At 35.6% G+C, this 16314-nt stretch overlaps 1 protein-coding gene across 3 annotated transcripts in view; it reads left to right on the plus strand.

Moving 5' to 3' along the window:
* Positions 1 to 13438, plus strand: part of CCDA (cytochrome c biogenesis protein family) — a 197168-nt gene extending 183730 nt beyond the window's left edge. For 2 of the 3 annotated variants that reach the window (XM_089831872.1, XM_089831874.1), the window contains 2 exons: positions 6902 to 6948; positions 12981 to 13438. In XM_089831872.1, the coding sequence (XP_089687998.1) occupies positions 6902 to 6948; positions 12981 to 13053 (120 nt within the window). In that variant the 3' untranslated portion in view covers positions 13054 to 13438. The remainder of the gene's footprint in view (positions 1 to 6901; positions 6949 to 12980) is intronic. The other variant, XM_089831873.1, reaches the window with a different exon arrangement.
* The last annotated feature ends 2876 nt before the right edge of the window (positions 13439 to 16314 follow it).

Genomic DNA, 16314 nt, shown 5'->3' on the forward strand with positions numbered 1-16314 from the left:
AATGACATCTACCCCTAAATCACATAACTTAATCGACCTTAGACATTTATTCATATACCATTAAGAAGATTTAAAACTCTAGAAGATTTAATTATTAACATTTCAGATCATACTCCATGATCTATCTTTCTTCCATCAACATTTTAGATCATTCTCCACAATCCTTTCATCCTGATGATATATCATGGAGTATGATAAAAAATGTTGATAGTTAAAAATTGACATAGTTCATTCGCAGAAGCAACTTAGTTTTCTCATGGATAGCGGAAATTCGCTATTTCTGATGTTTTATATGCTTTCATCATTGTAATGTTACCGTTATAAAATAAATTGTTTATCAAAATGTTGTAATGGGCCGATTGATTTAATATCTCGGCCCCATTTTTATTTTTGTTTCCGTAATTTGTGTCACTGTCGGCTATCTTTGTACACCCTTGGAAAGTTGTTCCCAACGGGTATTTAAGCATGACATGTAGGTTGTCTTTAGGCATGTAATTTGGATTATTTTCTCTGTACTGCGAATTCTTGTTGGGATTCTCTTTTGTTCGCCATTTCAGAAGTGAAAGATTTTCCCTATTTGGTCATTTTCGATTTTGGTGGGATTCAACCCTCACCCTACTCCATTGCCTGTAATACTTCGCTCGGACCTAGCAAGTCGGAGCATCATTGTATTGCGAATATCTATTTTGTTGGTTCAATCTACTCTTGTTCTGTGTACTTCCATTTGTTGTTTATCGACATTAAATATAGTTACTACACTATCTGTTAGTCTGCAAATTCTGATCATTCATCTCTAGCTACCATCGTACATCGTACGACCTTCCACTTTCAGCCTCCATTTTCTCCTCAGACCACCATATGGCCTTCCAATTTGACTGTACGGCCTTCTGCACTTCCCGCAATTGCTTTGGTGTCTGCTAGACCTGTACGGCTCTCCAGGTGTCTTCACTATATGGCCCTCCAGGTGTCTTCACCGTACGACCCTCCCTCACTTCTGCTCACCCCTCGGATTACAGTTGTATGATGTATAGACTCCATTTTTCCACTGTACGACTCTTACAACTCTCGTACAAACATTTCCTTCCTTCTCCTGCATTCAACTCCCATCGTACAACCACATAATACACTCTCTGCTATCGTACGGATCCCTCACGGTGACCTACAAACAAGGAAGATTGCTATAGTTTGATTGTACGACTCTCACTTGCCTAGGACAGAGCATTACAGTGGTATCGGAGCTCTTTGGTCCTGCTAGGCTGTGGATAGTGAATGAGAGTTTATAGCCATAAGAGGAGGACACATTCCTTTGATCGAATAGCTGGCAAACCGGAACCAACAGCTGCCAAACTCGTGGCACTGCTGAGGGAACTTGCTAGGAACTAGCGACAAATCAGTGATACGTAGCTACTCATGGAAGAGAATCTCAAGAAGTTGGCGGACAATAAAATATCCGGCGAACAAAATGGTCACAATGCAGACTTGGTGTCAGGTAAATCAAACCCTCATCCAACACGCTCTTGACCTTGCATGCCAACTTTTCCTTCACAACACGAAGGGAAACAACCAACCTTTGAAGAGATGCAAGAACAAGTATGAGAAGACTGGAAGAATGCAAATTTTGAAGAAGATATATCCTACAAAGGTTACGTGGATCTGAGAATGAGATATTCGAGAGGCGGTAATAGAGGATATTTTAACAATGATCTTAGAAGAAAGTTGAGTAAAGTAAATTTGTCTCCATTTGACGGATCCGGTTCCATATTTGTGCATTCGTGGGTAGTGAGGGCCGATACTTCCAGCTGAATCCTATGCTAGAAGGAGCAATCAAATTTGCGGCGCTGCACTTAGAGGAAGTTGTGCATGAGTGGTGGAATCATGACACCATCACATTAGGACATGATCAAATAAATACTTTGGAGGAATTCATGGAGAGATTGATAGAGTGGTTCGATGGTAAAGATCCAGAACTCAATTTCAAAGATTTGGCACAGCTGAGACAAAATGGATCGGTCGATCAATACATTGCGAAATTTTAGAAACTCTCTATTTTGGTCACGACATTTTCGAAAGAAGACGGGTAGTACTCTTCATGGATGAATTGACAGAACCTTTGAAAGGTTGGGTAAAGGGGTTCAAACCTGCTACCCTATTAGAGGCTATCACTAAGGCATGGAGTATGGCATCGTCATCCACATCATCCTCTTGAAGTTACTCACATGCTAAACTGTCGGCATTTCTGAGGGAAAATAAACCTCCGCCTAGGAAGCCATTGTTGGACGAAGCTACCAGACAAGAACTCTGAAGGAAGAGATTGTGTTTTAATTGCAAGGGACCTTGGGAGCCTGGCCACAAATGCCTCGGAAAAGGGAAGATCCATTATGTTCAGGTTGTGTTCGATGATGAGGATGAATAGGAAAAAATGCCTGTCGAAGACAACCAACCTCACGATGACACTAGCATGTTTAGCTTAAATTGTACGAAAAGAATTGCAGCTTTGGTACGGTGCATAGGAACCATTGCCCTAGCTGGTAGCTCGAGGTGCATAGTTTTTCGTGTATGGGGAACCCTCCAAGGACAATGGGTTACAATGATGCTGGATAGCGGAGCTACTCTAAATTTCATAAACTCATCCTTAGTAAAGCGAAGAAATCTACCTACGGAGACACATGCAACCGTTCAGGTCAAGGTTGCTGGAGGGACTCTTCTACCCTACACGCACCTTGTTCCTTAGCTAAGTATCACAATGGAAAATCACATTGTGACTGAGGATTTCTTCATAGTCGACCTGGATGACATGGAAGTTATTTTAGGCATACAGTGGATGGAGACACTTGATGAATACACTCAGAGTTTCAAATGGATGGACTTCACTTTTTTTATTGATGGAAAGAAGGTTGTCCTCTGTGGAATGACAAATGAAGGTTCGAAGGAAGTTTCTGCGCATCAAATGGAGGCAATTTTTCGGCATGATGACGTTGCATGGGCTGCGCATTGTTTTATCTTGGGAGAACCTATAAAAGGGCATCAGACACCTCCATGAGATGATGAGCTCCAGAATATTTTTAGTAAACATGATAAAGTTTTCATTGACATTCCTCCTGGTATATCGCCCCATCGGGGGTTTGAGCATACTATCGAGTTGGATGTAGGAGCCAAGCCAGTCTTAACCACACCGTACTGCCATCCAAAGAAATTCAATGATGAGATTGAAAAAATAATTCAAGAATTGCTAAAGAAAGGATGGATCTGACCCAATTCCAATGCTTTCACATCATCTGTGGTTTTGGTCAAAAAGAAGGATGGGATGATGCACATGTGTGTGGACTACTGTGTGTTGAATTAAAAAAAATAAAGAATAGATATCCCATTCCAAGGATAGACGAGTTGCTAGATGAGTTGCATGACGCAGTCTATTTTTCGAAAATAGATCTCAGTTCTCGATACCATAAGATCCGCATGAGGGAGGAAGACATAGAAAAGACGGCTTGCAGTTGCCACTACGAACATTACAAGTTTTTGGTCATGCCATTCGAATTAACAAACACACTTGCTACATTCTAATCATGCATGAATCACATTTTCAACAAACAATTGCGTAATTACTTATTGGTATTTTTTGATGATCTTATTTATAGTAGGACATGGGAGGAGCACCTGAAGCATTTGAATGAAGTCCTAAGTATCATGTAGGAATAGTCTTTTATCGCCAAGCAGTCCAAGTGTGAATTCAGTATGACAAAAATATTGTACCTGGGGCATGTTGTCAGTAAATATGGAGTTCAAGTGCATCAGGAGAAGATTCAGGCAATCCTTGATTGGCCTCCCCCAAAATCACTCACGAAGTTGCGAGGATTTTTTGGACTATGCAGTTATTACCAGAGGTTCGTTAAAGGATTCTCTCAGCTCAGTGCACCTTTAATGGATCTGACAAAGAAGGGGTCTTTCCAGTGGAACGAAAAGGCACAACTCACTTTCGATAAATTGAAAGAGGCAATGAGCACTTGTCTCGTACTAGCATTACCTGACTTCACTCGACCATTCATTTTGGAGTGTGACGCATCCGAAGAAGGCATTGGCATAGTACTAATGCAAGATAGACACCTCATAGCTTATGAGAGTAGGAAGCTTACGCAAACAGAACGCCTCTATTCTATCTATGACAAAGAGATGTTGGCCATCATACATGCACTAACCAACAGTATCTAGTAGGTGCCAAGTTTTTCGCCCACATGGATCACAATAGCTTGAGATACTTTTTGGAGCAACGGGATTTTAACGAGAGACAACAAAAATGGGTAAACAAAGTTCAGGCCTTTGATTTTGATATTCAATATGTAAAAGGAAGAAACAATGTGGTTGCAAATGCTTTGTCCAGAAAGCCCACCGTCTGCTTACTAATCTAGATTTCAGCCGATTGGAAAGCACAGTTGTTGGTTGAATATTCCAAAAACACATTTGCATTTAAGCTAATGGATGGCATCACCGAGGATGATAGGTACAAAGTAGTAGATGAGATCATTTACTATAAGAGTCGGATATTCCTAGTGCCTGAATCTAAATTGAAGTAGAAAATCCTAAAGGAAGTACATGACTCACCCTTGGCAGGACATTCGGGCTTCCTCAAAATGTACAGAAGTCTACGGGAGAGGTTTTCATGGAAAGGATTAAAAGGGGACATGTTGTAGTATGTAAGAGAGTGCGTGGTCTGCCAGCAGAACAAATCCGAACATGCCCTACCTGCTGGGTTACTGCAACTGCTGCTAATTCCACAACATAAGTGGGAAAGTATCTCGATAGATTTTCATAATGGGGCTTCCTAAGGTGAACGGAAAGGATTGTATTTTTCGTGGTGGTCGACAAGTTGACAAAGTACGCACATTTCTTTGCCATCCCCTCAGAATTTCAGGCCGCACAAGTTGTCGAGCTATTTTTTAGAGAAGTCTTTCATCTGCATGGGTTACTCTGAAACATTGTAAGTGATTGGGATAGGCGATTCATCAGTATCTTTTGGACAAAACTGTTTTGGATGGTAGGGACAAAATTGTCACCAAGTACTAGTTACCACTCGCAAACTGATGGACAAATAGAGATTGTGAACAAAAGGCTCGAAGGTTACCTTTAGAACTATGTTTTGGGACAATAGGCATGGGTCAAATGGATACATCTAGGGGAATATTGCTACAATACCACGCACCACATGTCCATCGAAATGGCACCCTTCAAAGCTCTGTACGAGTATGAACCCCTTTCCTTCATCGACACGGTTCTAGGTGACAGTCGCGAACCAAGGGCGAGGGACTGGCTTCAAGAGGGACGGGACATACAGAGATGCTTGAAGGAAAACTTACAATAAGCACAAAATCAACAGAAGATGTACACCAACAGACACAGATTGGAGGGAAGTTTCGAAGCAGGGGACTTGGTTTATCTCAAGCTCCAACCGTATCGACAATCCTCATTGAAGGAAAAGGGAAAAGAAAAAGTGAAACCCTGATTCTATGGCCCCTATCATGTAACTCGCTGCATTGGTGAAATTGCCTACGAGTTGGAACCTCTGGAGGGTAGCTGTATTCATTATGTCTTCCATATTACTTGTTTGAAGAAAATCGTAGGGCAGAACGTCACAGTTGCTACCGAACTTCTACTTCTCAATAAAGAAAGAAAGCTCATTTTGGAACCGGTTGAGATCTTTGAATTACTTGAAAAGATCCTACAAAACCGCATTGTGAAGGAATATTTGGTACGTTGGTGACACCTATCATTGGATGATGCAATGTGGGAGGGCGAGCACATTCTCCAACACCCAACATTGCATTTGCTTGAAGAAAAACAAAATTTGGGACTGGAGGACTGTAATGTAATTTTTATAAAATAAATTGTTTATCAAAATGTTGTAACGGGTCGATTGATTTAATATATCTTGAACCCATTTTTATTTTTGTTTCCGTAATTTGTGTCATCGTTGGCTATTAGTTGTTCCCGACGGGTATTTAAGCATGGCATGTAGGTTGTCTTTAGGCATGCAATTTGGATTATTTTCTTTGTACTACAAATTCCTGTTGGGATTCTCCGTTGTTTGCCATTTCAGAAGTGAAAGATCTTCCCTATTTAGTCATTTCTGGTTTCTGTGGGATTCAACCCTCACCCTATTTCGTCGCTTGTAATACTTCGCTCGGATTTGGCAAATTAGAGCATCATCATATTGCGAATATCTATTGTGTTGGTTCGATCTACTCTTGTTCTGTGTACTTCCATTTGTTTTTTATCGGCATTAAATCTGGTTATTTATTCACACTATTTGTTAGTCTGCAAATTCTGATCATTCATCTCTAGCTATCACCGTACATCATACGGCCTTCCATTTTCACCCTCCATTTTCTCCTAAGACCACTGTACGACCTTCCAATTTGACCGTTCGGCCTTGTGCACTTCCTACAGTTGCTTTAGTGTCTGCTAGACCCACTATACGACTCTCCAAGTGTCTTCACCATACGACCCTCCCTCACTTCTGCTCACCCCTTAGATTGTAGTTGTACGACGTACGAACTCCATTTGTCCATCGTACGGCTCTCACAACTCCCATATAGACATTTCCTTCCTTCTCCTGCATTCAACTCCCACCATATGGCCACATAATACATTCTCTGCTACCATACTGATCCCTCATGGTGACTTGTGGACAAGGAAGATTGCTCTAGTCGAATTGTACAGCTATCACCTGCCTAGGACAGAACATTACAATCATGCATCACTTGCTATTCTAATGTATAATGAATATCATATAATCTTTCATTATGCATCTTTTAAATTAATAAGATCATTTTTTTCCAAAGTAATATTTGATTATTTAGGTAGTAATATTTTGCTAAGCCGTCTAATATAAATTTTTTTTTATGTGCAGAGCTTACTCTCTCTAAGAAAGTACTCAACATGGGTCAACTCAATGAGGTTCTATCTTCCACCATCTATCCAAATCTTAGGAAAACAAACTAAATTTTTTCTACATGAAAAATTTATAATTGAATTTTTTTTGTTTGTTTTGATTTGTTTTCTTCCACAAGAATAATAATTGTTATTTCTAAAGCATTCATTAAAGATTGACACAACATTTAGTTTTAAGGAATAATTGATTATAAAAAATATATAGTGATAGTCTTATGGGATGCAACGTTGTTGTCAAGTAACTTTGTTGGTGTCCCTATAGCCAAGGTTCAAACCCCTCTGGGCTATTGTGCTTGTGAACCTTGTGTGTTTTTTGGTCTAATGTGCTCTCAGGATTCTACTAGTGATGTGACCTTCCACAACCTTTAGGGGTGGGTGTGTGTGTGTGTACATAAATACTTATGTACAAATGCATAGGATTTTTGACCTAGCAAACTATTAGATCAAAATAGTTTGTATTAATAAAAAAGAGAAATCTAAATATGTAGAAAAATAACTGCTTAAGTATAATTTTTTGATATGTTAAACTTTCATGTCCAATTGCAATTAATTATATACCTTATGTTTTTGTAGATGTATTAAAATTACACTTTTTTTTGTTACGTTGTAACACATTTGTTAGATTAGTGTTGGGCATAGAAGTTGCAAGATTGTGTGGAAAGATAGCTAGCATGGTCTACAAAAGGAATATTAATACCTGAAGATCTATGTGACCACAACTTTTTGAAGCAATGACTTTTCATTACTATGCATACATAGGTTGTATAATATGACAAAGTGCAATATGCTTATAAAAATACCTTGTAAAGACATGCTTGTATAGATAAGTGTCACTTCGCTAAAATAACATGTGTAAAAAAAACTAGAAATACAACATGCAACCTTATGTGTTGCAACCCCAATACAATGTTAAGAATATATTTTAGTTCTAATGCAAGATTAATATTTTGGAGATGTAATGTCCCCATTTTTAGGTTCTTCTCATATGACTCATGACATTATCAAAACGGTTATTTCATGTTAGTGGTGAATTATATTCTGGAGGACTCATATAAGGTTCTCCAATGTTATTAATAATTATGACGCTTTCTCCAAGATTTGGGGAGAGCACCAGGTCCGATTCACATTATTCATCATCAAGATCACTCTAGTGCAGTCAATTTTTGCTTCCAAGGCTTTTTGACTATTACACTAGTGTAACATTGAGTTATTTTTTAATTAATTTTACAAAAGTTGTTATTTTAATCAAAAGATTAGAAACACAACATGCAACCTTATGTGTTGCAGCCCCATACAATGTTAAGAATATTATTTAGTTCAGATGCAAAATTAATACAAATATGGAAACGTAATGTCTTCATTTTTAGGTTCTTCCATAGCCGCTAGCACTAATCTTTTGGGTGTGTGCCAACATTATTAGAGGGGATATTTAATGTTAATGATGAGTTATGTTCTAGATGACTCATATGACACTTTCAACAATGTTATTTAATAATATCGTTGTTCTCTCCATGAGATTTGGAGAACATTAGGCCCGATTCACACTATTCATCATCAATTTGGCTCCATTGTAGTCAATTTTTGGTTCCAATGCTTTTCAACTATTACTCTGTCATATTGAGTTATATTTTAATTAGTTTTACAAAAGTTGCTAGATGAAATGAGATTGCTAGGCGTCAAGTTCTTTGCTTGACTTTTTTTTTAATGAAGATTTTTTTCTACAAAAATATTTTTTCAGCTATTTGATATTGGAGTACAAGCTTTAGGAATCTCTTTGGGTAATGGTCAAGGATTGAGGGGTATCCATTCCACTAAATTGGCCTCGGGCACAATTGTAGGAGCCTTGCACTCTACAAGACTTGATTTCTGATGGGCGAGTCGTTCATTCTATAAGACTTGATTCTTGGAGGGCTCATTAAGAACTTGCAACTTCACCACCAGATCAAAGACCCATTAATTTTGACATGTGATCCTCCTTGGAGAGCTAGGTGCCGAAGTTTATAATAGAAGCGATTCATTTACATATTCTAAAAAATGCCACAATCTTTTGTCGTAATGTGGTATATCATAGATGCTATCCGATCTTCAATTGCTGTGTTATTATGAATTGATTTTAATAATACTTTATCAATGAATTCTATTACTTTCTCTAACTTGCCAAACATGGTAGCTAATTCCTCACATCTCGTTCTTTATTATGATATAAACTCATTTTCTATAAAAGTTGTACACTGGACTTTCGTCAGATATGGCTTTCCACATGATTGGATTTTTTGCACATATTGAATTGCACGAGATCCAAAAATAATATCTATCATTAATATTTTCCCTCCTAACATTATCGCTAAATTGCAAATCATTATAACAATATCGAACTGCAAAGTGGAGGGCAAATAAATCAAATCTAAGAAACCCTCCTAGTGGAAGGGTGCTTTGTTGTAGCATCATATGGTGGTCAAAAAGCCTACATTCAATGGGGAAGTCCCTTTAGATGATACTGTTGTTATTCAACGACAGGTAGTTGCGATTGTCCCTAGTTCTGATCATGTTGAATCTAGTCAATTGTTTTCTGCTATTCTAACCCCTCCTGTGGCTAGCTCTGTCTCTGGTGTTTCATTTGCTGCTGATACTGACCAACTTAAGATTGATGGTGCTAGCTCTGCCCAATCAGTGTTGATGAGTCTATTATGGCTTCCATTGGAAAAGTTAATGATGCTAGTCCTACCCAAACAGGCTTTGTGGAGGGTGGATTTGGTGTTGATAGTCTTGTTACTGTTGGCCCTATCATTAATGGTCATGGTTTTGTTGGTTCCGATAGGTTTGCTGATTGACTGGCTTGAGACTCTGTGGGAACCAAGATTAAAGAGGGTTGGATTACAGTTAAAGGAAAGCATTCAAAGAAATTTCCCTCTCTTTCTTTCCCTAATTCCCACAAGTTGGGGATTAAGGGGAAATCTTAAATCTGTTGTCTTTTTCTTTTTGTAGCATGATCGGATTATTAAGGATTTGTCTTTTCCATGATCACCAATTTGTGTCGGTGGGGGTTGTGCTATGTTCGGCACCCCCTTCTCTGTCTATGTTCTATTGTGTCTCAGGCTCGTATTTCTATGAAGAGTGTATTGTATCTTTCAGTTTGGCACGTGCTTTGTGTTTGGGTTTCATGACCCCTTCAAAACATGTTTTACTTAATAAAAGGCAATATCTAGCTGCTCAACACTGCTTTCTAAATCACTTTTTTCTGATATGTTCATTTTAGTGTGACAAGAAAGATAAACTTGTCAATTAAAATGGAAAAAAAGTAATTTATAATGTGTAAGTACTACAAATCGTATAAACAAAATTATAAAATACAAATGTCTCAAAAAAGGTTAGTAAACATATTGAAACATCCTCGAGATGAGACTATCATTTCTCCAAATTGAATATCTTTATAAGAAAATATTACAGTTGAGATTGATTTTGCTAATATATATGATATGAACAAGTGTATGGTGATTGTAAACTACAAGAAACCCTAAATCTCGTACTTTGTTAGGCCCTTTGTTGTCCATATTAATTAGGCGTTTGAGTGTTCAAATGAAATCAACTGTCGATGGTCAATTCACATGAATCTTAAATATAGCTCCCTCCTCATATGGGAGGAAAAATTCAATACCATTATAAGTTTATGCTTTTTTAGATAAGATAAGATAATGATATTAATGTCTGACAAAAGAACAACAAAGGATCCAAGGGATTGGAAGATACAATAGGGTAGAAAAGAAACCCAGTGGGAGCACCAAATGATGTTTGAGAAAGAACGAGCAACAAAACAAAGAGAGGAAACAAGAATGAACAGACAAGAGGAGTAGATATCCTTTCTTGGTACAAAGAAATCCATCACTTAGGGATAAGACCCAAGGAGACCAGGAGCCCGAGCCCAAATCCGAGTAGCACTAGGAGTAGAATGAGATCTTGAGTTCAATTGCATACATCGAAGATTAAAATGTAGCTTCTAAAAATTGTTTTTTGATTAAGAAAAATAGGTTTTATAGGGATCCTGAAACCTGAGAGTTTTTACAAAATATTTGAAATAATAATTTTAAATAAAGTCCAGACCCTATGCAATTGCCTATAAAAAGCCATAACAAAGACATGCCAGCGGCCAAGAAACAAAAGCCAGAAACTTCTAAAAATTGTTGCCCATCATGAGTCCTCTAATTGGAAGGGGTAAAGTTGAAGATGTCATTTGGGATGAAGATAAAAACTTTAATAACAAATTCTATAAATGGTAATAATTGGAGTTTCATGAACAACCAAGAAGAAAAGTGTGAAGGAAATTATAGCCTTTAGTAAAGAAACACTAACAAACTATGCCATCACTCTTTACATGTTACAATATAATTGTGAAAATAGAAAAGCAAAAGAATGTACAGGAATATGATCAAATCATGGTTCGCAGACTCGGATTGGGAGGAATACTTGTTAAGTCAAAAACGTTTGAATGGAAAAGACTCACTATATACTTGATAAATACTCATGAAAATGGGGTAATATAGAGAGCACTAAAAAATAAAATTTCTTATCAAAACATGTGTACTTTTTCTTTGTCAAATTCAATTGTAAAATATATTAACAAAATTTAATATCTTAAAGGAAAAAAACATGATTTCTAAGTCAATTTATTTTCCCGTGTCTATAAAACTTACAAGTAAACAAAGTACTCATCAATGCAGAGAGTACTCACAAGTTTGAAAGCTATGTCATTCAACACTCTTTGAATTGGTCTAGTGAATAGACATCATGTTAAATCTCAAGGATGCCAAAAATAAGTTGCTGCTTAAAACATAGTTTTGAGACTTAGGCTTGGAAGATACTTTGCAAGACCAATTGTTTTGAAAAAAAGCTCCACAATATAATGTTAGAGCTCTTAAGCTTAACGAGGGTCTCCATGCTGCAAAAAAACAAGTGAAAGAAGAGAGAAATGTGGACGGATTAAAGTTACTATTATTTCTAAAATTTTCATTAATGAAATATTTTATTTGATAGTGCATCTTGATCTCTACATAGCCATTTCCCAAACTAACTCCTCTACAAGAAAAACTACTTTTGAAGGAAAGTTTTTAATTTCTATACTATGAATAGTATGCCTTAAGGTACATCTAGTAAATCTATCATTTTTTCTAGTTCAGGTTTCAATCTCACTATTTGTGAGAATTGTCTTTTTTTTTCCCCCTTTAATGACCTAGTTGAACAAGTCTAGATGACTCTCATATTCATCTTAGTAAGAGAAAGGTGTGAAACTAGCCTTCTTTACCTCAATGACTTTTTGTTACGAGTCTTGACCCTTTTTATATTTAACTTAATTAAAAATTATGTATGGAATACAATTAATCCTTCAATTTTATACCGAGTGCTTTACAATGCATACACCTTTATGTTTTTGTAGTTCATGTTTGTCATGCAAGAGATCTGGCCACTCTTCTTAACACTTTAGTTATGTTTTCAATTTACCATTGTGCACAACACATACTTAGATTGTTGAACGATGTTTGTTGTTGCAAGGGTTTTTCATTAGATATTTGCATGTCTTTGTCATTGTACATTCATAGATCCTCAACAATTTTATTTTATCTATAATTAAGTGATTTGCCACCCTTTCAAAACTCCACTATACCTGATATAATGGCTAGGACCGTGTTAACATATTATTTTATTTTACTAATTTTCTTTATTACATCACTATTACACATTCTTATTCTATTGAAATCTATCAATCTCTTTTTATATAAACAAGTTATATATAAGTTGTAGTCTTTCATTTTTTATTTAGTCCTAACATTTGTTAGACCTTTTATCTTCAAATATGACATTCAATTTGGCTAATGTGGTTTCTATTAAGTGATATCTGAAATTTGTATAAAGTTGAGAAGAAAAAGAGGAGAGAAAAATCATTTATGGATATTGAATAATTTTCTATTTTCAAAATGATAGCATGTACTCAATAAAGGTTTTTATGATTCAAAATTCATAAGCAATTCAAAATTTTCTTATTGCAGCGGAGCATTTCTCCTCGGGGGAGGCTTATATACCTTTTTGGATAGAATCTTTCCTCCTACAACTATTATGTAATCCTTAAATTTTTAGTTATTTTTGTGTTTGTGTTACTGTTTACGGTCCTTGCATGAATATGTTAAATAGCATAATTGTACCAGAGTTTCCTCTTGTTTCAATACACCTTATGAGTAACGCCCCTTTTTATAACTAGCACTTGCACTTGAAGGAGCAAGGGGTAGCCAATAGTGACAAAAGGTGCAAGTCTATATAATATGGTTGTTCACATATATTATTTCATTAGACATTTAATCTGAATATATGAAAGGAAACTTAAGAGATACAAAAAAAAAAAGAAGCAAATTAAACATTGTTAACTTGAAATAGTTAAATTTAATTATTCTTAAATTAATATACATTTATTATAGAATGAAAAGAAATGTAGAAGAGGCTTGGGAACTAATGAAGTTTAAGCCATTGTTAAGATATTGATGAGATGTTGCATATTATGTCATAAGTGTATAGAGTATATATTTACTATTGATTGTATAAAGTGTGTATTACTTTTGAATGTTGTTTTAACTTCCATATATGAAGGACAAATAGGAGAGAGAATGAGAATTTGATTTGAGGATCTTCTTGAACTTGGAAAATGTTTGTAGACCTATAGACATAAGTTGAGACATATATTATTTAAATATTTCAACTTTTTCAATCTTGTTTGAAGAATCATGTGGAATGCTTTGGTGGAGTAGGCATATAAATGTGATACTTATAACTATGGTTTTTATTTTGAGTCTCTTGGTATCTTTCAATATAGTTGGCGAGTGTTTCAATAGTTAGATTAGCTTTTAGATATCATCTTGGTTTACTTAGCAATATGTTAGATGGTGAGATTTTACACCATCCATTGATATCATTGTAACTTCTATCTAGCAATATAGAACCATCAAGAATTATCAATATTTTATATTGGTAAGGAATGTAATGTGTATGTTTTGACGGTTCTTTATGGATGTGGATGCTATTTCATTAGTGTTACAATTTTTCTTATTTGGAGATTGTAATATGGCAAATTCTTTAAAGTTCACTAAATTCTTAAACATATCAGCTTGTTTTTCATATGCTTTCAAAATAATATATATATTTTTGTTTATATAATTTTGTGATATTGCGACTAGGATTCAATTGTATATTGTTTGAGTCAAATTCACCGACTCACGTTTCATGAGTATTGGTTCATAAGAACCCATCTTTTATGAGAATAAATGGAAAACTTAGCACTTATTGTGTCTAGGTGATGCTCATAGAGGTGAAGCACCAGGACTTCCTAGGAGGTCACCTATCCCAATACTACTCTAGATCAGGCACACTTAACTATGAAGTTTCCTCCATAATTAAACTCACTTTAATAGCAACACCAATAGGCATGGCTTCAAAGGTGTTAGTGTTGACAATTACTATAAATGAATTATCTTACTTGCATAATTTTGCACTAAAATAATTAGAGTGTTTCTACTAAATATGTATATTCTATTTACTTTTACATCTTGTGTTTTCAATTCCACCATCTTTGCATAAACCCCATTGATCTTGGTACGATAGGCTCACGTTTTGGATTTTAGTGCGGTGTTAAACCAAACCTTATAAATCCACTAATACCAAGGGTATAGACAAAATAAAATAATACATTAAAAATTTATGTATTACATAGAGGCATAAAAAAGACCAATGCTCTAAACTTTTCAATACAAAAATGTAATAGTTACTCAATGAACTTCAACTCTCAAACACCCACAAAATAGAGACACCTCGCATGTCTCTTTCCTTAAGTGTCAAGTTCTACGTAATGTAGGCCAACTTTTTATTATTATTAGGACCTAATGGGAACCAATGTAAAAGATCTTGTATGATCAACAATCAAATAATTCTCTTTACATTTATATAGAATCAAGATATATTTTACTACCTTCCAAGGGAGTATACATTATTAGGGTACTCGGTGTTCTTGTGTGCAAGCATTGACTCTTATAAATACATGTTTTTAATTGGATAATTTTGCCTAAAGTCCCTTAAAATTTTACATATTGATGCTAATAAACAATACATATAAATGCATTTTAAAGAATCAAATAAAAGAAAAATGGTCTGGAATGTTTAGACCAAATATGGATGTCTGGATGTAATTAGCCTTTAACAAGGACCCATTTGAATGGCATCAATTATGCTCCTAGTGTATGCAAGCTTTATTCTCTTGCCCACACCATAGTTGTATGATTTATGTAAACAAGTGGGAGTCATTACATATGAGTAAAAATAAGCATATGCATAATCATATGAAATCTTTTGAAGGTTCAACATTGTTAGATATATTGCTACAAAATTATATGGAAGTATATGAAGGATTGGTACAGTCCAACATGATTTTGCTCAAGATTTTCTTGATAAATCATTTACAAAATATTGGAAGATTTTCCTTACATTGACTACGTACTTCATCTCCAAGGAAACAAACTTTTTGTGAAACTATAGACCAAAATATGTTTATAGATTTCATAGGATATCATTATTCTTATTAATTGATATCGATAGTCAATACTCCATCCATTCCTTCAATATCCCATATCTTATTAGTGTATTATTTACATGAATTTTCAACATTATTGATATCAATTTGTATGTCAAATGTCTATATTTTTTTTCTAGATTAGTTGTAGATAGTATCCATATTCTATAGTTCTTCAATGAGACTTCAATAATAAGTAACTACTAGAAATTAACAAATAGTCTTGGACTTACCTTCTACTAGACCAACCAGTGTTGACCAACTGGGCAGTAGTGCCATGTTGTTGCCTTGTCTAAGCAAGCATTGCAACGTACTTTGTGGGGTATAACATGATAAATGTTGCTCCAAAACAAGTTGAGAATGTGGCTTTGGGCTCCTTTATTCCATCTTCTGTCCTTGCAACCTTTAGGCATTTGAATAATTCATGAGATCATTGAATTTGAAGATAAATCCACATATACATTAGTCATAATAGTGATGTTTCATAAAACTAAAATGTGATATTGTTATCTGGATTTAACTGTGTATTTAATGAGTCAAACTGATCTACCCATGGAAATGATCTTGAGTATCACAATTTGACTTGTTGCTTGAAATATTAGTTTTTATTTTATTTTGGAAGCATGAGTTTAGTTCTTTGTAGGAACATCTGAAGTGCAATAATAAGTTGTAACTCTTAATCTTTCATGATTGGGAAGGGGGAGGGGGTTTCTACATGTTAAAGTAGATTTCTATGTAGCGGCTTCTGGTCTTTCATAAATGATTTCAAGTAT

The sequence above is a fragment of the Cupressus sempervirens genome, chromosome 5, assembly GCF_028749045.1.
Source record: "Cupressus sempervirens isolate cs-2001-9-10 chromosome 5, ASM2874904v1, whole genome shotgun sequence".
NCBI lineage: Eukaryota > Viridiplantae > Streptophyta > Pinopsida > Cupressales > Cupressaceae > Cupressus > Cupressus sempervirens.